The 23,076-nt window shown below is 39.6% G+C and overlaps 1 protein-coding gene across 1 annotated transcript; it reads left to right on the top strand.

Annotated features, from left to right (window-relative positions):
* Positions 1-236: 236 nt before the first annotated feature.
* Positions 237-22,809, top strand: LOC120519972 (tripartite motif-containing protein 16-like). The gene is made up of 6 exons (XM_039742683.1): positions 237-371; positions 8,510-8,605; positions 15,381-15,614; positions 16,671-16,830; positions 21,460-21,525; positions 22,642-22,809. Exons 1-6 carry the CDS (start codon positions 267-269, stop codon positions 22,695-22,697), a joined length of 717 nt encoding a protein of 238 aa, XP_039598617.1. The 5' UTR covers positions 237-266; the 3' UTR covers positions 22,698-22,809.
* Positions 22,810-23,076: the final 267 nt, after the last annotated feature.

Here is a 23,076-nt window from a genome sequence, read left to right as displayed (position 1 = left end):
TGCTGAATGAAGTCATCAAGAAATTAAAGAAATGACATTCTCCTCTCCTCCTCCTCAGAATTATGCTGGCCCTGGAGACGTGGAGTGTGACTTCTGTACTGGTAAGAAGTTCAGAGCGGTGAAGTCCTGTCTCACCTGCATGGCCTCCTACTGTCAGACTCACCTGCAGCCTCACTATGAAGGAGAGCCTGAAGCATCACAAGCTGGTTGATCCTGATAGAAATCTGAAGGAGAAACTCTGTGAGAAACATCAGAAAAGTCTGGAGATGTTTTGTAGAACTGATGATTCCTGTATCTGCATGATGTGTGTGGTGACTGGACATAATGGACATAAAATGGTCGAGCTGGAGACGGAAAGAGAAGAAAAGCAGGTGAGTGGAGTTTAGTGTTTAATGGAAACTGTTTGAATAACTTTGAGTTAAGGAATTTGTACATTTAATGTGACAGAGAAATCTATTCATCTACAGTAAAACTCGATTATCTGTCACTTGATTAACTGTCAGGACTAAATAACAAAAACCCAACCTTGTTCACGCCAGCGTCTCCCAATTACTACTGCAAGTTCTGCACATTGGATCAACAGAAATCCCAGTGTCCGTTACGCATTACCTTCAGCTTTAATAGCGGTTTGTAGCTTTTCTCTTTGTTATAATTAAACTAAACTACTATACATTGTTATGGCCTATCAACATATGTGTGTGCTGTTTGAACTTATTAAACGTTTACGAAACAGCAACAGCTCTTCAAGTATTGCTTCAATGACGGAGTAGGAAGGCCAACAGTGAACGATATAAAGCGGGATGCTGAAATAATTGAAAAATGTGTTGAAAATGGAAACCAGTGACGGTAATGTTATTCTGTATTAATGTTAATGGTCTTCTGCATTGTAATTTTCTTTATATATTCTGTTATATCAGGTTGTGTTAATATATTGTGGCGTGCAGGCAGCTTGTGATGCTCTGTATGGGGCAGCAAGGGCGAAAGCTGTAAGTGATGGGACTGGCTGAGGGGCTTCTGTTCTGTGAGGGGCGGACAGGAGAAGTGAGGAGAGAAGGGAAGGTGTGGAGCAGGGAGTCAGGAGACAATAAGCAGGAGTGTTTGTGGGATCAGAAATACACAACGAGAGTGGCAGGAGATCAACTGATCGGCAGGGGAAGCTTTCTTTGATTGTTTAGGAGGTGAGCTCTGTAAGCCAAATAACGGAGTGTAAGACAGGACACCGCTTGTTAGGGGACGAAGACTCCACGTTAAACGTAGAAAACTCCAGGACCTCTGAGTTGTATTTGCTTATTACGCTGGTCATTACAATATTATATAAATTAATTCATTTTGTTAATATAGTTTTTTCGACCGTTCGCTAAAATAATCTACTGTATGTCATTTTAAAGTAGCTGCTCTGTTATCCGTCTTTTCTCTTATCCGTCACAGCCTCGGTCCTGACCCCTGACTGATAATCGAGGTTTTACTGGACCTTATAAACCTGATGTTTCAAGTTCAGAGCATTGGCTGCTGGAGTCCATCCTGGTGAGACTGGTGCAAGTCATGAAACAGCTCAGGATGAGATCCCCAAGATGGCCCACAAACACCTGAGTTCTCTCCTCACAGCCAGCTGAGTTTCTTTCTGCTCTGATCAGTTTCTCTTTTGAGTTTCTAAGGCAGTGGGAGGCCAACTATAGCCTGCTGTCTAGAAATGTCCACTGGCAGGTGGTGCGCCACGTGGGCTACACGTAGAAATGTCTGACATTAGGACCCTCCTGAGGTGTTCTTAACAAGATGATGTTACAGTTGGCTGATGTAAGCGTAGTAAGTGAGCACACAATGTCATCCTAAACGTAATTCAATAGAAGGTCTGACACGCCAATAGACACACTCTGTACTGCTGACACTTACACGCTGAGTGTGCTTAGCTGCTCGTCTGCCTTTGTGGTGTTTGTCCATTTTTAAAGAATCAGAGTTTGCATTTGGCTGATCTCAGGGCTGTTTAAGAGACACATTATTGTCACATGTCAATCTGTATTGTACTCCAGAGTTAAGTCTACGATTCTTACAATAAGTTCAGCTCAGAAATGTCAATATACTATTCCTGTGTAGATTTTCTGTTTTTAATGATATAACTCATCAGGCTCTTTATTAGTGATTAGACATCATGTTATTTAGTGGAGCAGTAAAGACATTTTGAATGTCAAACCCCTGAGTGATAATCCCACCTAATGTATGATTATGACAAAGACTCTGAGCTTTCATATTTGGTAAAACCCTAACAAGTCCAGCAGGAGTGTAAAGAACTTACTAGAAGTGTAAGTCTGACCATCTAAGCCAAATTTCAAATCCCCCATCACTACTACACAACCTCAATGTACAGTAAGTTCAGATAAAGACACTTAACTTCAGTCCACCATTTGGTGTTTCTTCAAATAAAGGACTAGTGTCACATCGGCTCTGCCAGGTCACAGTAAGTGACACAAATGTGGTCGAGTCCTCGCTGGAATATTAAAAGAGCTCGGCTCACAGGTGAACTCACGTTTAGAAACCAACATCTCAAACAACAATGAAGTCTATGAAGTGGCCTGATATTTATCAGTTTAATATGAATCAGGTCACTAATATCGACATCTAATTTTTGACCTGTTTATGTTTTCTGTTGTTTGGCTATCACTTTATTTGGATTGATTTACATAAATCAGTTCTTCAGATGTCCCTGAAAGCAGACATGTAATTGTAGGACAGACTGGCACTGCTTGGTCAGAAGTCTTTTTCTTAAGCTGCCACCGCCTGCCCCTCTTTTATTGACTCGTACCTTCAGCTCAGATGTCAGTTCACTTCACCAGGACTCTCCTTGACAGTTTTGGGTCTCATCTGATCAGTCTGATCAAACACAGCAAATGACTCCCAGCAATGTCTCAGTATGTCACTCTTTATCACTTTGTGACTGAAGAAGGAGACAAAACTCAACTTGATGGACAACACTTAGCAGGAATTAGCAGTAAAAAGGTTGGATTTCTGTTCATCCAAGACACCTACAGCAGCAAGTCCACTCCGTCCTTTATAACCCTTTGTAAGCACTAGAACTCTGATCTCTGCCCCTGGATTATCTTCTGCCCTGTAGTAAGACCCTTATTGTGGCCATCACAAAGGCTCAATGATCTCTTCTGCTGCAAAGGGTAACGTAGTGCCAGACGGTAAGAGGTTAAGACCTCTGCAATGGAGTTGAACATGGGGGTCTCATTTAGTCCTGACTTGATAAATGAAAGCAAGTTGCACAGGTAAGAGAGACCACCTATAAAATCTGTAGAAATACTGAAGGAGGACATCAACCAGCAGCTGTACATTTTTTTGCCACTAAAAGTTAACCAGTAAGTGTGAAACCTCAAAGACTTTAAACTGCAGAACAACTCACAGTCACAGGAGAAAAGGACAAGAGAGAGAAAAGAATCTGTTAGGAAGAAAGACAAAGCAAACTGAATGTTCTTAAATGTGTGACAGAGGAAGCTTCATGGACACAACAATCTGGACAAAGCGTCACCTCACTGAGTGACCATAAACCAAGTCAGGAGTTCACCTGCTCGGAGTCTGAGAACTCTGACTGTGACTCGGTAGTTAAGATAAAGCCAGGGGGTGAATTCTGGGAGTTGACATCACCATAACTGTGTGAAGGAGAAGGCTTAGCTGTTGTGAGAGTCTTCATAAATTCAGTAAGAGAACTAAAGTGGACTTGAATCAGTTCAGAGCAGCGCTCACACACACAGAGGAGCTGTAAGGGAGTGTAGACAACCTGTGAGGAAAACTAAACTGCCATCACAGTGCTGACTCGAGAAACTTAATAAGTAACTAAGAACTGAAGCAGAACTGAGACGAGAACATTTAAAAGCTGGTTCTGAAATGAATGAGGTTTACTGGGATATTTTTTGATAAAATTATGAGGAATAAAATCACAGTTATGTGCCTTTCTGTAAGTGCAGAGAAAGAACCAACGTAAGGTAACAGAGACTCATGTTTGGTGTTGTCTGTTGATGTCGCCTGTCTGTATACACTTGAATAGCAATCTTCAGTTGTCTTTATATTGTAAACTAGCAGAATACCCGCACTTTGCAGTGGAGAAGTAGTGTGTTAAAGAAGTTATGAAAAAGAAAAGGAAACATTTTAATAATAACGTAACATGATTGACAATGTAATTGTTTTGTCATTGTCATGATGTTGCCATATATATATATAGTATATATATATATATGTATATATATATATATATATGTGTGTATATATATATATATATATTGTATATATATATATATATATATATTATATATATAATATATATATATATATATATATATATGTATATATATATATATATATATGTATATATATATATATATGTATATATATATATATATATAATATTAATATATAATATATATATAATATATATATATATATATATATATATATATAATATATATATATATATATATATATATATATATATATATATATATATAATATATCACTGCTCACAAAAATTAAAGGAACACTTTAAAGAAACACATTAGATACATCAGATTCTCAATATGAAGTTGGATATCTATACAAATAACGACAGGGCAATGTCTTAGGAACAAAAGGATGCCAAGTCTTTTAATGGAAATAAAAGTTTTCTGCCTACAGAGGGCTCAATTGTGTAGACACCCTAAAATCAGAGTGAAATGAAGATGTGGCAGGCTAGTCCATTTTTCAAAAACTTAATTTCTGCTACTCAAAATGCTTTTCAGTATCTTGTGTGGCCCCCACGAGCTTGTATGCATGCTTGACAACGTCGGGGCATGCTCCTAATGAGACGACGGATGGTGTCTTGTGGCATTTACTCCCAGATCTGTATGAGGGCATCCCTGAGCTGTTGTACAGTCTGAGGAGCAACCTGCGCGCCTAATGGACGAAACATAATGTCCCACAGATGTTCTATTGGGTTTAAGTCAGGGATCGTGAAGGCCATTCAATTGTTTCAATTCCTTCATCCTCCAGGTACTGCCTGCATACTCTTGCCACATGAGGCCGGGCATTGTCATGCATTAGGAGGAAACCAGGACCTACTGCACCAGCGTAGGGTCTGACAATGGGTCCAAGGATTTCATCCTGATACCTAATGGCAGTCAAGATGCCGATGTCTATCCTGTAGAGGTCTTTGAGTCGCTCCATGGATATGCCTCCAAGATCATCACTGACCCACCACCAAACCAGTCATGCTAAGCGATGTTACAGGCAGCATAATATTCTCCACGGCTTCTCCTGACCCTTTCACGTCTTTCACATATACTCAGGGTGAACCTGCTCTCATCTGTGAAAAGCACAGGATGCCAGTGGCGGACCTGCCAATTCTGGTATTCTATGGCAAATGCCAATTGAGCTCCCTGTGCTGTGCAGTGAGCACAGGGCGCAGTAGACATTTGGGCCCTCAGGCAACCCTCATGAAGTCTGTTTCTGATTGTTTGGTCAGAGACATTCACACCAGTGGCCTGCTGGAGGTCATTTGTAGGGCTCTGGCAGGGCTCATCCTGTTCCTCCTTGCCCAAAGGAGCAGATACTGGTCCTGCTGATGGGTTATGGACCTTCTATGGCCCTCTCCAGCTCTCCTAGAGTAACTGCTTGTCTCCTAGAATCTCCTCCATGCCCTTGAGACTGTGCAGGGAGCCACAGCAAACCTTCTGGCAATGACACGTATTGATGTGCCATCCTGGAGAAGTTGGACTACCTGTGCAACCTCTGTAGGGTCCAGGTATCGCCTCATGCTACCAGTAGTGACACTGACTGTAGCCAAATGCAAAACTAGTGAAGAAACAGTCAGAAAAGATGAGGAGGGAAAAATGTCAGTGGCCTCCACCTGTTAAACCATTCCTGTTTTGGGGTCATCTCATTGTTGCCCTCTAGTGCATCTGTTGTTAATTTCATGAACACCACAGCAGCTGAAACTGATTAACAACCCCCTCTGCTACTTAACTGACCAGATTAATATCCCATAAGTTTCATTGACTTTATGCTATACTCTGATTAAAAGTGTTCCTTTAATTCTTTTGAGCAGTATATATATATATATATATATATATATATATATATATATATATATATATATATATATATATATATATATAATATATATATATATATATCTGTGGTGAGTTGGCACCCTGCCCAGATTGGTTCCTGCCTTGTGCCTGTGTTGGCTGGGATTGGCTCAGCAGACCCCGTGACCCTGTATTGATTCAGCGGTTAGAAAATGGATGGATGGATGGATGGATATATATATATATATATATATATATATATATATATATATATATATATATATTATATATATATACTGTATATCTATCTATAAAAAATTAAAGGAACACTTTCAAAACACCTCAGATCTCAAGGGAAAAAATCCTGCTGGATCTAACTACTGATACGGACTGGGTTATATGTTAGGAATGAAAGGATGCCACATTGTTTATTGAAAATGAAAATTTTCAACCTGCAGAGGGCTGAATTCAAAGACACCCTGAAAATCAAAGTGAAAAAATGATGCGGTAGGCTAGTCCATTTTCATGCAGCAACTCAAAATCATACTCCGTAGTTTGTATGGCCCCCACATGATTGTATGCATGCCTGACAATGTCGGGGCATGCTCCTAATGAGATGACAGATGGTGTCCTGGGGGATCTCCTCCCAGATCTGGACCAGAGCATCACTGTGCTCCTGGACAGCCTGAGGTGAAACCTGGCGGCATCGTATGGATTGAAACATAATGTCCCAGAGGTGTTCTATTGGATTTAGGTCAGCGAGCATGGGAGCCAGTCAATGGTATCAATTCCTTCATCCTCCAAGAACTGCCTGCATACTCGCCACATGAGGCTGGACATTGTCATGCACCAGGAGGAACCCATGACCCACTGCATGAGCATAGGGTCTGACAATGGGTCAAGGATTTCATCCCAACACCTAATGGCAGTCAATGTCCCGTTGTCTAGCCTGTAGAGGTCTGTGTGTCCCTCCATGGATATGCCTCCCCAGACCATCAGTGACTCACCACTAAACCAGTCATGCTGAACGATGTTACAGGGTACCTGAGAGTACACATTACCTACCTAATGAGGAGGCTTAGGTCATTTAATGTATGCAGGAAAATGCTGACAATGTTTTATCACTCTGTGATAGAGAGTGTGGTGTTTTTTTGCAGCTGTGAGCTGGGGCAGTGCGGTGAAGAAGAAAGCTGATCACAACAGGCTGAACAAGCTGATTAAAAAGGCTGGTTCTGTCCTAGGCGTCAAACTAGAGGATCTGATGGAGGTGTCAGAGAGGAGAATGCTGTAAAAGCTCCTCAGTATCATGGACAACCCCTCTCACCCCATGCACGCCTCCTTGAGGAACCATCAGAGCACACACAGCAAAAGACTCATTGCCCCCAAATGCAGAACTGAACACCACAGGAGATCTTTTCTACCTGTGGCAATAACGCCTTATAACTCCTCTTCGTTCTGTAGGTGATCTTTTCAGCCTTGGTGGCAGTATGTTAGTCCCATTATGTCATCACAAGCGGCTAGCTCATTTTACTGATGCACAAGTACTAAGTCACTTTTAATTGTCATATCTTGTTATATGCTGTCGTATTTTGTACATTTGAACAACTGTTATTTGCACAATTACTATGTTTCTCTTTTTAACTCTTTATTGTATTATCTTTGTTTCTCTTGTTGCACTGAACATGCCAATGACATAAGAATTTCCCTCGGGATGAATAAAGTTCTTATCTTATCTTATCTTATCTTATCTTTAATATTTGAAGTTCCGCACGAACTAAACTTGGGGGTGTGCAAGCGAAGTGAGTAGGGGGCGGATCTCCATAGTTTTATTAAAAATAATAATCTGTCACCTAAACAAAACCCCTGAGATAAGTAATATATAAAAAATATCATTTCTGAGTTTTAGAATTCCTGTTAGTTGCCATCTTCCTGAATTCAACAGAATCGTTTGTGTATTTTGGTATCTTACTTGACTGCAGAAAATGACAACGGCAGACAACGTCCTCACATGTCTGACTCAGGATATCAAATGGCCTTGTAGATCCTCTAATTACTGACATAACATGTTTAAGTCCTCCTGGCCTTTCACCAGTTTCTTTACTTTACACTCCAGTTTGTTTTTATTATTTTTGGTGTTGTGTGAACTTCACATTTCTCAGTTTGTCGATGTGATGTCTTCTAAATGTCAAGAGCTAACTCACACATCAGTGTGCCTACAAAATGTCTTGTTTGTTTGACGTACTCTTCAAGCCCAAACTCAATCTTACGTCAATTAAATTAAACCTTTCATTTAATCTTTATTGTCATTCCTGTTTGTTAAATCAAATCAAAGTTGTGTTATGAAATGACAAACAAATGTGTTGTGAAAATATCAGGAGTCAGAAAGAGAAGAAGAAATCACAAAGTGAATGTGAATTCTGATCTTACCAAGCATGTCCTCTTGTGTATCCAAACAGAAAAAGCTGGAGGCGACACTGAGTGACATCAAGAGGAAACTCGAGGAGAGAGAGAAGACACTGAAGGAGACGAGGAGGGCGATTGATGAGATGAAGGTGAGTGGAATAGGAAGACAACACTTCATATCAAAGAGGGGAGAAATAAATGAGAACTTGAAGAGCAGAAGAGCTTCACTAGTGATGATGAGTAGGGACACGAGAAGGTAGAGTTAGAGAAGACGTGTTGTGGTGTCCTTCATGGCCTTTCACTGTTGACAGAATCCCAGGTGTTATTCAGTGGAGACTCAGACAGCATCACCCTAAAGTCCTCTGATATTCCATCAGATACTTAAAGGGGACTTAACTCTACTGACAGAAACTCACACTGAAGGTCGACGCTGATGTTCTGAATTAGATCATCGGGCACAACGTCCATTAATGATCTAAGTTGTTTTATTTTTAAAATATCAATGCATTCAATCAATTTCAACTTATACAACAAATGACTTTTAAAGTCAAAATAAAAAATAATGAAAAAAATCAGAAAGTTAAAACAGAAATCTAAATAAGCAACAAAAATTAAAAACTACCAAACAGGATTTACGCTGCAGCCAAGAAAAAGAGAGAAAAGCAGAGAAATGGGCCAACATTCCTGATAATTTAAAATAGATAGATAAAAAAAAAAAATAATAAAAAGTCAGAATTTTCTTTTCCCCTGCTATGGTTGCTTATTTTAAAGTTTTATTAATTAGATCTTGCCATATTTTAAAAAGGTTTTGAACAGATCTTCTAAGTGAGAATTTGTTTTTTTTTTAATGTCAAACATCAGTGACCCAGTGACTTATCACAGATGGGCTGGGGGTCTTCAAGTTCAGCAGCACAAGTCCACGAGCTCACAATGTGGTCAAGGCAGTTACAGTCAATGTGTCCTCCTCCACTTTAGGCCCCTCTGGTAGCCCACAAACTACAGCTGTTAGTGAGTTAGGAGTGATTGTGACCCCACGGCTGTCTGATAAAACATTCAAACATTTTGGCCCTAAATGATGTTACTTTGTTGTCCTCCCAAAACATGTGGCCCAGTTAGGCTGGATATCGATTCTAACACTCGCAGGTTCGATTGTTCCCAATTTTAAATGAGATAAATGTGATCAATGAAAGAGTCGAAGTCAGATGGTTGAATATTTTGCACATATGGAGCTGGAGTGTATTCTATGCATGACTGACTTCCACTCCTTTTCTGAGATATTCCTTAAAAGGTCCTTTTCCCGTCATATCCTTAAAAGAGAGATTCTTTGAAATGTTTTTATATGTTGCTGAGATGCTGTCTGACTCCTCAGTACTGATTAGGAATTCTTCTGGAAAAGAAATGGGTGAGGGGTGTGAATAATTCGGTAGGTTATTTGGGTAGAATTTTGTTGTCTGTAGCTTTTGTAAACTTTGCTAATAATAGTGGAGCTAACTTACTTGAAAATGTCTTTATAAAATTCCACTAGCTGCCATCAGGGCCTGTAGTTTTCCCACTTTGGAGTGAGTCTACAGCCTCCAGTAGTTCTAAGAGTGTTAGAGGTTTGTCCAGTTCCTCTTCACTAATGGTGTCCAGCTGTTGTCTTTGCTTTACATCAAAGAACTCCTCAGACTGTGTCTCGTCTTCTTTAAACTGAGTAGAATATGAAGACTTATAGTACTTGCTAAATGTGTGAGTTATATATTTTAGGCTTCATTACTTTATCTGCAGTTGCGCTGGTAATTTCTGTTATTGCGTTGCAAACTTCCTGCTTGTTGATTGCTGAGCTAAGATCTTATTATCCCTCTCTCCATGTTCACCATAATGATGTTGTGATTTAAAGATGTGTTGTTCAGGTTCTTTTGTTATCAAGAGATGAATTCTGATTTGAGAGCCTGTCTTTTCCTGTAAAATACCTCTTTTGGAGAGATGGGATATTCTTGATTTATTCTGTTGTAATGGCCTTCTCTTGTTCATTGTGGTATTTCTCAATTTTATTTGACTCCAGAGCTTAAAGACCTCCACTGTTTGACTGAGTGCAGAGTTTACATAACATATACCTCCAAATGTTTTACTTCACTGTTGATATTTTATCACAAAGGGCAGTAAGGTTGTCCAGTGGTGGCATCTGCTGAATCTCAGATCCACTTTCCTCCATTCACTTTCCGTGTGGAGTTTACATCTTCTTCCAGTATCTCAGTGGGTTTCTAACAGTTATTCCAGATCTTCCACCACATCCTCGCATTTCAGTTTGATTAATTGACTGAAACCCCAAATTGGCTTCCATTGTGATCACTAGTGTAGCTCTAACCCTGTCTATGGTAGCACACTCTCTGATGCCCAGTTCTGCCAGGATTCATTTATGTGAAAGTTCTCATCCAGCAGAGTCAGAACTCTTCACACTCATTTCTGTGCCCAGACAGACCAAACTTATCCAAACTAATTTATTTAACACAGACTCACATTAAACATACCAACAGCATTGAGTGTAGTAAAGTACTAAACACAGCTGGTCCAGACCAGTGGAGTGAGTCTTTAGTTCAAAGAAAGTAGGTGGGTCACAATCTGTCACTTAATACTGTGTAGTCCAGACACAGAGGTGATAGCTGAAGAAGTACAGGTGAAGGAGAGTAAACCTCACAGACTGACCTTCACTTCGGTTTATGTTTCTACGCTTGTCTGCTTTTGTTGTTTCCTCCTGGAATTCCTGCCTATTACTGATGCATGAAATCCCCTCTCTACATCCAAGCTGACCGTGACATTTTTCAGCCAGAATTCCTTCCACTAGATGTTGTTCAAAGTCCTGTTTCATATCTTTTTTTTATTTATTAATGTTAATGTTGGTTTGGTTGAGTATTTGCTTTATTCTTTGTATTTGATTTTGTGTATGAGCTGCCTTTGTTATGTCCCATGTGGTTTGTGTGTGGCTCACCAAGAGATGGACCATCTGCCAATCACCATCATGAGCTTCCCTTCCACGCAATTAAACCCAAGTGTCTCCCACAGTTTCATTGTGAATGTGCTCTGCGAGTTTGTTACGTTACTGTTCTCTTTTAGTTGTGCCTTATGCTTTTGTGATTTTCTGGATTTTTGTGATTTTCTGGACTCTTTGAGGGACATTATCTATCTATCTATCTATCTATCTATCTATCTATCTATCTATCTATCTATCTATCTATCTATCTATCTATCTATCATTCATGTGTGGCATATGCTGAACTTCTGATTACTTTGTCACTAATGCTCCTCGGCTTTTTACCAAAGTCTTTAAATTGTTCTGCAGTACTGGTTGTCTAATCCATCCACTTGTAATTGTTCACTTAGAACTGGACACATGTGACAGTGACAACTGGATCCTTCTTTCCCTACACCAGCCAGGAGCCTATCCGCCCAACCAGGGAGGTTTTCCACATGTGCATCAAAAGGCAAAACACTATATGAGACTCTCTGTATCTGGAGTAAAGCTTCATCTAAATTCCCTAATAATAAATCTTATGTTATCATTTCTTTCTCAATTTATTGGCTGGTTATGAGTTGACCGTTTAGGTTTTCTCATCCTTGCCTTCTGTCGCAGAGTTATGTGAGTCACTGTCCTGGGGCCTCATGTATAAACGGTGCGTACGCACAGAAATGTTGCGTAAGAACTTTTCCACCTTCAAATTGCGATGTATAAAACCTACACTTGCCGTAAATCCACGCACTTTTCCACAGTACCTCATACCTTGTCGTACGCATAAGTTCTCCGCCGGTTTTGCAGACTGGCGGCACCCAGCGTCAAAGCAGTGCTACTGTCCCTGTGTGGTTACTCCTTATTTTCCTTACGCGGCTTTATAAATACACTGAAACTAACCGCATATTGTTTATTAGTGTATCACATCTGATTGTAATTAACTTGTAACAATATAATGGTCCAGGGAACAGCCATAGTATTCCAAATACCGTAACTGCTTTAGCGTTGTTACTCTCACTTCTTCTTCTTCTTTCAGCTGCTCCCTTTAGAAGTTGCCACAGCGGATCATCTTTTTCCATATTTCTCTCACTGCACCACTCGGAGTATTTATATCACTGTATCTGAGTGTGAATCACAGCAGCAGCTGATCGGAAAGAGAATTATCGGTATACAGCTTCAAGCACACGCTGCCTCAGCCACAGCAAAACGTTTCAAAGCCTTTCCTGTACAGACCTCGCGGTTCAGAAACAGTTTAATTCCAAGAACTTTAAATGCAGCCAATCAATTGCTCCTTGTAGAACTGTCTTGACTTATAAGTGCAATCACCCCACTGTAAACTTGCACTACAGTTATAATATCTCACAACCTGAGCCACTTTATAAAGCGCGTATTTACATATGATGACGATATCATTTTTAAGGTGAAATGCAGCAAAATATGTTTGTTAAATTAAACATATAAAACTTTAACTTCATTTAAATAATCTATATTCTTCACTGGGACTGGAGTGAAGGATAGAATAATTAAACATGTACTACGAAGATATTTCAATGTTCCTTAAACGTTTTGAAGAATCGGCACTAAGCTTACAGATGGCTTAACGTCTATTACAGAGCTGATTGTGTGGCGATCGGTTACTTGGGGAAAGAAAAGCACTGACTGCAGTGACGGCTACGCCAATATATATTGAATATAACACAGAAAGAGAAAATAACAACACAGCTAAAAACGCAGCGATAAATTTCGCCAAAAGTTAAATGCGTGTGTCATGAGCACGAGGCAGCTACGCAGTGTCTGCAATGGACGTGGCCATCCACTGTGCATAAGCTATCTTACTGACGGCGGGCGAAGGAGCCAGCGATTCTTCCTCTGCCCAGTGCCACCACAAGCCTAGAGCAGCCCCTGAGTACTGCTGCAATAAATTATTTCATCGAAGTGAAACACATGTTTAATAACGTGCTTTAACTCTTATCATCATGAAAATGATATCACGTATACATCTCAGTATTTTAGTTATTCAGAGAGCTGTAATATCACGAATGTAATGGATTCTGTGTCCAGTCAGAGGAAGAGAGCCGGTTTAAGAAACACGTAGTGATTCACACACACAGAGCACATAGAAGATCAAATACAAAACAAAGCATTTAATGTGCTACTTTAATTACGATGTGATTTGTGAAACTGGTTAATTAAACAATTTTAAGATGAAGTTTATGATGTTCTACTTTAATGACAAAATAAACTACGTGATTAAAGTGGAAATGTCGTGACTGAAGTTGACATTTCGTGCTTTTTCCCCACCGTGTGCCTTTTTTCTCTATACCCTAATAAGCTTTCATATGACACTCAGAAAGTGGGCTACAACTCGGCTTTTCACGGCCACTTTGATATGTGACTTCTTTTTTATTTCCGGCAATGTGCGATTTTGTGAATGTGAGCTTTCAAGTTTCTCCAACACGCTATGTCACTCGATCAACTTCCTTTTGTTGATTATACCACGGTTTATTTGAACAAATAGTATGTTTTTCCTTTGCTTCCACTTGGTATTCGCTGAAATTCTTATATTTTCCCCTGTGCTTTTCCCATTGTCTTTTCACAGAAGGCTGCACTTAAGGGCGATTTATATTGATTTGCATATTCAAAGAGGCGTAATTCTGGGAGGATTTGGGGCGTTACATAATGCGCGCGTGCCGCGGCGTTAGTTTTCACGCTGATCGGGATTTATGTAACGGAAGAACGTGGAAGTTGGAGTACGCACAGATTCCTGCATCTGGATTTTTCTGTGCGTAAGCACATTTCGGCTTTTGTGCTTACGCCATGTTATAGTGCGAGTTCTACCCACGGCGTTATACATGAGGCCCCAGATGTGCAAAGTTCTGAAAACAGCAGAACATCTCCAGCTTTGGGGTTGATGATCCTGGACAGCAGGCACCTTTTACCTCACATTTACTTCCCACATAGTAACACACAGCCAGGTGTCATCATATAAGTACGAGTCATAGTTACAATAGCAAATTCATTAGTAATAATGCAAAGTTCATAAATGAAGTAGAAATACATCAGCCATGGAAATAAAGACTCACAACTCTGAGCTTTACAATGAAAAAGAGATGAAAGAAGTTAAATATGCAAAGAGTTTTTGAAATTAAAGGAAATCTGAATCCCCCTAACCAACACCTAGACCCTCTTGTTTGATATCTCCATCTCACAGGTCTGACACGGTGATGTCTGACACCCAAAAGTAGAAATTGTTTTATTTTAACACAATTACCATCTAACACACAAGTTAACTCCTCTTTACAAATTCTTCTTCTTCTTCTTCTTCTTCTTCTTCTTCTTCTTCTTCTTCTTCTTCTTCTTCTTCTTCTTCTTCTTCTTCTTCTTCTTCTTCTTCTTCTTCTTCTTCTTCTTCTTCTTCTTCTTCTTCTTCTTCTTCTTCTTCTTCTTCTTCTTCTTCTTCTTCTTCTTCTTCTTCTTCTTCTTCTTCTTCTTCTTCTTCTTCTTTCCTGGTGTGTGTTGTCCTACTCCACTACTAACCTCAGTCTAAGTAGGAGATGCCATTTTTAAAGGCAGACTGTTACACAAACTATCAGGTCAAATGGAGTCCTCACAAGACAGTAGAGGTGTCCCCAGCAGCTCTTACCAATGGCTCTCAAGATCCTTCACAAGGAAGCCTTTTATGACTGTGTATCTCAAAAAGTCCTGCAGTTTCCTTAATAGCAGCATCAGTAGAGTGATGATGTTACTCGGCATAATGAAGGGAAAATATTGTTTTGGAGTTAGTCTGCAACAGACCTTCCTTCTGCAAATAAAGTACCACCAGTCACACCAGCCAATTCAAACTGTCCTTAACAAAATTAATATCACAACAAATTTGCCTCATGATTGGTTATTCTTATCAGGTGACTCGATTCTAAATCTTTATCTTGTTTATTCAGATGTCTGTGGTAAAAGAGGTGGAAGAAAATGTGAAGAGCTTCACTGCTCTGATACGGTGCATTGAGGAAGCCCACAGGAAACTCACTGAGAGGATCAGAGATCAAGAAAAGAGAGAAATGGAGAAGGCTGAAGGAGTCGTGAAGCAATTGGAGAAGAAGATTGAAGATCTGAAGAGGAGAGAAGCTGAGGTGAAGGAGCTTTCAGAGACCAAGGACCATCTCCACTTCCTACAGGTGAGAGCAACACTTCATAGAGAGTCTGGTCAGACTGGGGTGTGTGGGACCTGAGAACATTTAGAGAGAAATTAAAAAGATCTGAGGAGTTTGTACAACATGACAAGAACAGGCCATTCAGCCCAACACAAATTGTCTTTTCATATTTCCTTAACATTTCCAATATTCTTTTTACAAATATCTCAAAGTTGGTAACTTCAACTACATGACAAATCAATGAATCTACAGCTGTCTGTGTGAAAAAGTGATTTTTTTATGAAGTGTAAAAGATGACATCTAATAAAGGATGGTGCCAACTCTTCAGCCAGGCTACCTCCTGATGTCTCCATCTTTAAACTGATGAGATTCAAATCCTTCAGCATTTCCTCACAGCTCAGACCCCACAGTTCAGTCTCGTCTCTCATCTTTCTCATGTGCTTTTCTCTCACACTCCACACAATAGTCCTGATGTCGACTGTGTTTCACAGATATTATCGAGATTCTCTTCTTGATTTACACTCCACACATGGTGGTCACTACATAACTCAGCTTGCCGTAGCTTTCTCTCTTTTGTATGATTGATTATGATGATGATGGTGATGAAGAATCAAAGGCTCGAAGGACTTTCTCACAAGTCACACTTATGAGCTGCAGACCTTCAATTGTATAATCATATTAAAGAGCTTTCTCCCTACATGTGTTAGTCTTTATAACTTAATTTAATTTAATTAAGTTTGTCTCAGAACCATAAAAAGCTGAATGTCTTGTTTTGTGTCCAAAGTCAATTCTGGACCCACCTGCCCCCTCAGTCCCTTTATCTTGACTCTCCTCTCATGGAGTCCTGTGTGAAAAGCTCATTGATAGTTAAGGTTGATAATCTCTGATGCTCCACTACACTCCACCAAATATTCTCTCATAAATAACCAACAAGTCAATGACAGGCGTTCTCACCATCTAAACCCACGCTGACTGCCCACCACACGGATCCTTAATTCAGACGAGCCCCCTCTTATCAGCATTACTTACTTTTTAATGTCTCCTTTCTGAAATCTCGTCCCCTCTTCTCTCCTGATGCAGACGTTCTCCTCTCGCTATGTCCTTCCTACTGAGGGAGACACGCTGAGCTTCACTGTCACCGCTGAGTTCTCATCTGAGGACCTGAGAAAGGAGCTGTCAGGTCTGACAAAGAGTGTGGAGAAGATCAGCCAGTGGGTCTTCATGACAAGGACTCCATCAGGTACAGCGTCTGGTGACATTGTGTTTGTTATTGAAGTCCATTAGGAGGACCAGAGTGACAATAAGAGGACACTGAAGAAAGCCTGCTCTTTAACCCCTTAACGCGCACGTACCGGTCCCGGGACATAACAGCGTTTTAGAAACGTTACAGTAATGTGTGCATGCCCATCTGCCATGCATCTCGACATACTACCCATCAAATGAAACTTCAAAGTCTCGTCTTACCGATGATATAAACCATTTTGACACACAACAACCACAGCACTGACACTAAAGCCTTTTTTACAGAGAAGTACATATTTTTAAGAGTTGACACTGCCTACCTTTGAAGACCCCCTGCAAGTCAAACATCAATATTTCCGAGCAGTATTGATCCCATTGTGTCCGTAAGGCTCCAGCGAATATAATCCAGTAAAAGGATTAGGTCCAAAACACACGATATATCCTCAAAGGGACAAAAACTCCAGAAAACGTTTCATAACTTGAGATCACCTACGTAATTTTTTTTCATTTATATCGATCATATCAGACGTAATTTGTTTCTGTTGGCGATTACCATGCTACAGCATGTAACACGGAAGTGTTAGCTTCTGATCGACACCTAAGTTGGCCAATTACGACGGGTCTGGGGTTGACTGGAACCTCATATAGCCAACGAGTGTCACAAACAGCTGAAGGATGACGTACAGCTCAAAACCCTGGTAGAATCTACCAGTTTGATTGGACACTGTGACTGACACTCAAAACTTACAGCCAATGAGCAGCCGAGCATTTTGATATGTAACTTGCTATGCTAACTTGTAAACAATGCGATCGGAGCTGTGTGAAGGTGGCATTTGTGCCAGTCTGCAGAGTTGGTGTGTGGTTGTTTATTGTGATTTCGCCAAGTTTTTTCGCATTTTAAATATGAATAAAAGTAGAAGTTTAAACGTAAATAAACGCTTGATTAAATAATAGATGCATGTACGCGTTGCGAAAGTATTCAACCGGCACAGGGGACGTCTAATGGCAGAGAGCGACATGTGCCACGCCCTTGTGCTTTCTGCTTGCTAGTGATTGCTGCCATCAAGTGGCACATGGAAAAACGCTGAGCTGTGTTGTAACAGTTTGTAAAAGAAATGTATATAGTTTGTGTGCATTTTATTAAAAAAAAAAGTAAAAAATAAAAAATATAAATATATTTTTGGCCCATAAGACGTGTATTGACAATTTTTACATAGAAATGTGTTTTTTTTATTGTTTTTATTATTTTTATAACTAATAGAGTGACACTGTGTGTAGATATAGATTCCTTTAGGTGTTACCTTTCAGTAGAGCCCTTATTGATATCTGTGGGTTGAAGCATTCAAAAGTTATTACACTTTTAACATACGTTCCAAAATGTGGATAATGGTCCCTGTAAAAAGCCCCAGGGCATGCCCACATAAAAACTGGTGTTAAAATGTCATTTGTACAGGTATTCTTTTCAAATTTGAAATGTGAGTAGTCAACAAGTTACTCTGTTGGTACATAGTGTGTTTCTGTCCCCACCTACCAACTGCAGCTTTATTTTCCTTTATTTTCATAAAAAAACTTAGGCGAGAACAAAAAAAATCGTTTTTTTTTGTGAGTTCTAATGTGCATAACTTTTGATCAGTCACACCTACAGTGATTCTGACGACTAAGGGTGAAACTAGAGAATGTTAGCTTTACAAAGAGACCAAACATGTGTTTATACTCCAGATAGTTCAATAACAGCAATGATTCTAATTTGGAGAGGTCGAATTACAAGCGATTTAGCAAAATGACCCCGATCTGCCATCCTTTGCGGTTTATTATTTTTTACTATATAGTGTCTTTCGCTTTGATTAGCTGAGTGATAACAAACTCTCTAAATAATAAGTTGTTCTTTATCAGATGAATTAGAATTTTAACTTGAAATGTTACACTCCTTATACTTTTTCCATATACTCTCCTAAAAGTCCTTTTTTCAGTTAAATTTAAGATTCTTTTCATTTCCTTTGCTTTGCTAAACTTAAGATTAATGAACAGAAATGTGTTTTAAATGGCTAAGCCGGCTCAGAGCACAAATGAATTGTTTATTTGAGAACAGAGAAGACGTTAATGGAATCAAATTGAGCTCAGCGTCAGTGCTTTATAACATCAGAACATCTCAATCTGCTCCTGCTGTCTTCGCTGTCCATTACATTAATTCAAGGGAGCAGCTCTATAGCCACGCCAACGTGCCCCCCGCCACCCATGTTTGATACATGCTTTATTGCATTTCATCGTGAAGAAGATATCAAGTATTTCTCTTAGTATTCTGAATGTTCTTAGAGCAGGAACATCATGAAGTCAATGTGCGGCGATCGCTGTCTGCGCCTCTCAGTGCAAGAGGAAGTCAGTTGAAGAAGCGCATAGAGATTAAAAACTGGGTCGGGGAACACTTAAAATAAAGCATTTAATGTGCTACATTAATTAATGAAGGGGTTTGAGAAAATCTAGTAAATTGAACATTCATTTAAAGATGAAGTTTAGTTTGCGACATTCTACTGACAAAATAAACAATAGAATAAAGTGTAAATGTCGACTTTAATCTCGACATAAATGGCGAGAATAAAGTGGAAATGTCGAGAATAAAGTCAACATGTCGACTTTAATCTCGACGTAAATGTCGAGAATAAAGTCAGCACGTCGACTTTAATCTCGATGTAAATGTCGAGAATAAAGTCAGCATGTCGACTTTAATCTCGACATTTAGTCTTTTTTTTTTCGCTGTGTCCGTATTTTTTTTTTTCACCGTGGCCCTAATACGCTTCCGTAGTTGACCTTAGAGGAGAGATGCGCTGTATTTTACTTCATTCCAGGACGTTAAAATGTGTTAATTCTTGCAGTATTAAACGTAAAGTTTTTTATTTTGTAAACGAATGCTGTCTTGTATGGAGGAATATTTCGGACAAAATTAAATAAATAAATAAATAAAAGTACTGTGAAAAGTGAGCATAAATAAATAAATGTGTCACGAAATATGTTTTTTGTTGCTTATTTATTTAATTTTGTCCGTAACATTTCCTCCAGACCATCATGAAATACGGCTTGAAATAAAACTGTCACTTTCACTCGTCAAAGTTGAGAGGGTGGGCTCTAACACCCCCTCTAGTTATTGAATGGTGAATCGATAGCACACGAATTAATTAGAAAAATGCTTACTACTACCGATGAAATGGATTCTGCCGAAGATATTACGTGTTTCAGAGAGAGAATTGAAGATTTATCGGAAGAAATTGAAATGTTGTTACAATGTTTGCCACTGCTCAGAGTTGTAAAGTTGCTTGAAAAAGTAGCTGCGAATCTGCACCTGACTTTATACTCGTAAAACAAGGGTCAGATACTCAGTTCAAAATATTAGTTGGAGCTGCTTTGGGTATTCCATGTCAAAGTACCTAAACTAATAGAGCCGGTGCAGCTTACCGTATATCAAACTGGCTCATTCGCCTTGTGATCGTCTTCTCCGATACACCATATAGATCTGCAATCTGTCGTACTTTTAAACCGCATAACAGAAGGTGTTCTATTGACTCAGCTGGAATGTCAAAGGATGGACGTCCAGAGCAGGGAACTGCGTCACCATAACTGGAGTGCAGTCGAGTCCGGTCTACCAGTTCTTCGATATTTTCAAAAATAGTTTCATTGATATCGGAGTCTAAAAGGGCCGCCAACATTGTAATTTCTTCCGATAAATCATCAATTCTCTCTCTGAAATACGTAATATCTTCGGCAGAATCCATTTCATCAGCAGTAGTAAACATTTTTCTAATTAATTCTTGTGCTATCGATTCACCAATCAATAACTAGAGGGGGTGTTAGAGCCCACCCTCTCAACTTTGACGAGTGAAAGTGACAGTTTTATTTCAAGTCGTATTTCATGATGGATTAGAGGAATGTTACGGACAAAATGAAATAAATAACCAACAAAAACATATTTCGTGACACATTTATTTATTTAATTTTGTCCGACATATTCCTCTATAGTCTTTGACGTTACGCTGTTCCTTTTATTCTTGTTAATAGTACCACCTACTGGTTTGATTAAACAATACGTAAAGATGAGTGATATTTAACTTTGCTCTTCCTGAATACTGTGTAACTTTGACATTTAATTAGTTATATGCATATATGTATTTCATTTGTATTTGTGCACTTATTGTATTTATTTCTGTTTAGATACCACACATACACTTATGTATACAAATCTATCAAAGTACTTGAAGCGAGCTGGTGAAGGGTGTTATCTACTCTCTGGTGTAGCTGCGGTTCTTTCTAAATGAAGAATTAGGCCAGCAAGTGTACAATCAGCACAGTGACGTACAACTGTCTCTCACAGGCACATTAATCCATTTAAAATTAAATCAACAACACAGTAAAATGTGCAGAAAGTGAGGGGGTCTCAATACTCTCTGACTCCCCTTATATTTATTATTAATATGAATAATCAAATCAACATTTGGCCTAATTTGCCAGCCCTTATATATTTTATATTGTTTTATTTGAACTCCTCTGCATTTGTAATTCGTGTTTAAGAACTAAACTAAGATCCCACAATGCCATCTTCTCAGTTTCCATTCTTCTTCTCTTTTCTTTTTATTTTCAGCTCATGAAGCTCCAGTTTTCGCCCTCCAGCCTCCTGAACCTCAGAGCAGAGACGACTTTTTAAAATGTGAGTTTGTGCTTTGACTGAATGGATCATCACAATAAAAATCATTGACGTTTTAATAGAGCAGGACAGGCTTAGAAAATGAAAGTCTGAGTGTCGTGTGACTGAGGGGCTGAGAGTGATGGGGGTCCTGTGACTGGTGCATTATGGGATAGAGAGACTCAGGCAGGGAATCACCAAAGCTGTCTGTTGAACCCAAGGTGAAGACTACAAGACCACCTCCACAGAGCTTCATGTTCCAGTGAGCACAGCTGCTAATATTCTCAAGATGTTTGAGGGTCCACAGGACTGTAGCCCACCTACCTGATGAGACCACCAGAGTAAAGCTGATCTCAGATTGAACAGAAGGAGAGTTTAAATGGAGGAGAAAATGCAGTGTGTTTTGGTGGTGAAGACTTTGGAGTACAAACCCTAAGGTTGTGGGTTCAAATCCCACTACTGACACCATTAGGTGACCTCAGCAAGTCACTTCACCTGCCTGGGCTCTGATTGGACAAAGAAAAGAAAAGGAAACAATGGAATCTCAGATGATGGGAGTCACTTTGGATAAGAATGACAGTCAAATAATAAAAAGAGATGACAGGAAACACACAAAAGAAAGAAAGAGAGAGACAATGACAGATGAGAAAGGCACTATATAATAGATAGATAGATAGATAGATAGATAGATAGATAGATTTAAACTGAAAAAATTCTGATTGCAGCTTTTTTTGAAATAATTTATGTGGTTGTGATGTGTGACAGTTGATTGATTTTAAATTAGAGAGGTGGACTGTGACAATAAAATATGTCATTTAATAAAGCCAGCGGTCAGTGTGGACAGTCCATCAGAACTCTGACCTCAATGATGACCTTATGTTGTTTATCATAATTTCTGATGACTGAGATGACTTTCAAATGACTGACTTGCCTGCCTTTCACTTTGTTGTCTGTTGTTGTCTTTTTATGATTTAATTTTTAATCCCCACAGATTCTGTCCAATCAGATGAGCTCTTTACTATTAGTGTCTCGTCAAGCATCTCCTGATTGGTTCTTGCTCATTGTCTGTGTTGTGCTCCGCCCCCAGTCCCGTTAGACACTCCCAGATTTCCTCACTCGTTTTCTTTTCTCTCCTTTCAGACTTCTGTCCCCTCACACTGGACATCAACACGGCACACAGACCTCCGTCTGTCTGAAGGGTACAAGAAGGTGACATGTGAGGGGATAGAGACTGAATATCCTGATCATCCTGACAGATTTGACTCCTGTTACCAAGTTCTGTGCAGAGAGGCTCTGACTGGGACTCGCTGTTACTGGGAGGTGGAGTGCAGTGGAGGCTTCATGTTGATTGGAGTCGCATATAAAGGACTGAGCAGGAAAGGACGGGGATTGTTTTGCTGCCTTGGAAACAACGACAAGTCCTGGTGTTTGCGGTGGTCTCGTTGCCAGTACTCTGTGTGGCACAATGACAAGTGGACTGTAATCAGAGCCCCCTACAGCCCCACAATAGGTGTGTATCTGGACTGGCCTGCTGGCTGTCTGTCATTTTATAGCGTCTCACACACAATGACCCCC

The sequence above is a fragment of the Polypterus senegalus genome, unplaced genomic scaffold (genome assembly GCF_016835505.1).
Source record: "Polypterus senegalus isolate Bchr_013 unplaced genomic scaffold, ASM1683550v1 scaffold_223, whole genome shotgun sequence".
Taxonomy (NCBI): domain Eukaryota; kingdom Metazoa; phylum Chordata; class Cladistia; order Polypteriformes; family Polypteridae; genus Polypterus; species Polypterus senegalus.
Note: the sequence above shows the minus strand (reverse complement) of the source record. Positions and strands in the feature narration are given on the sequence as shown.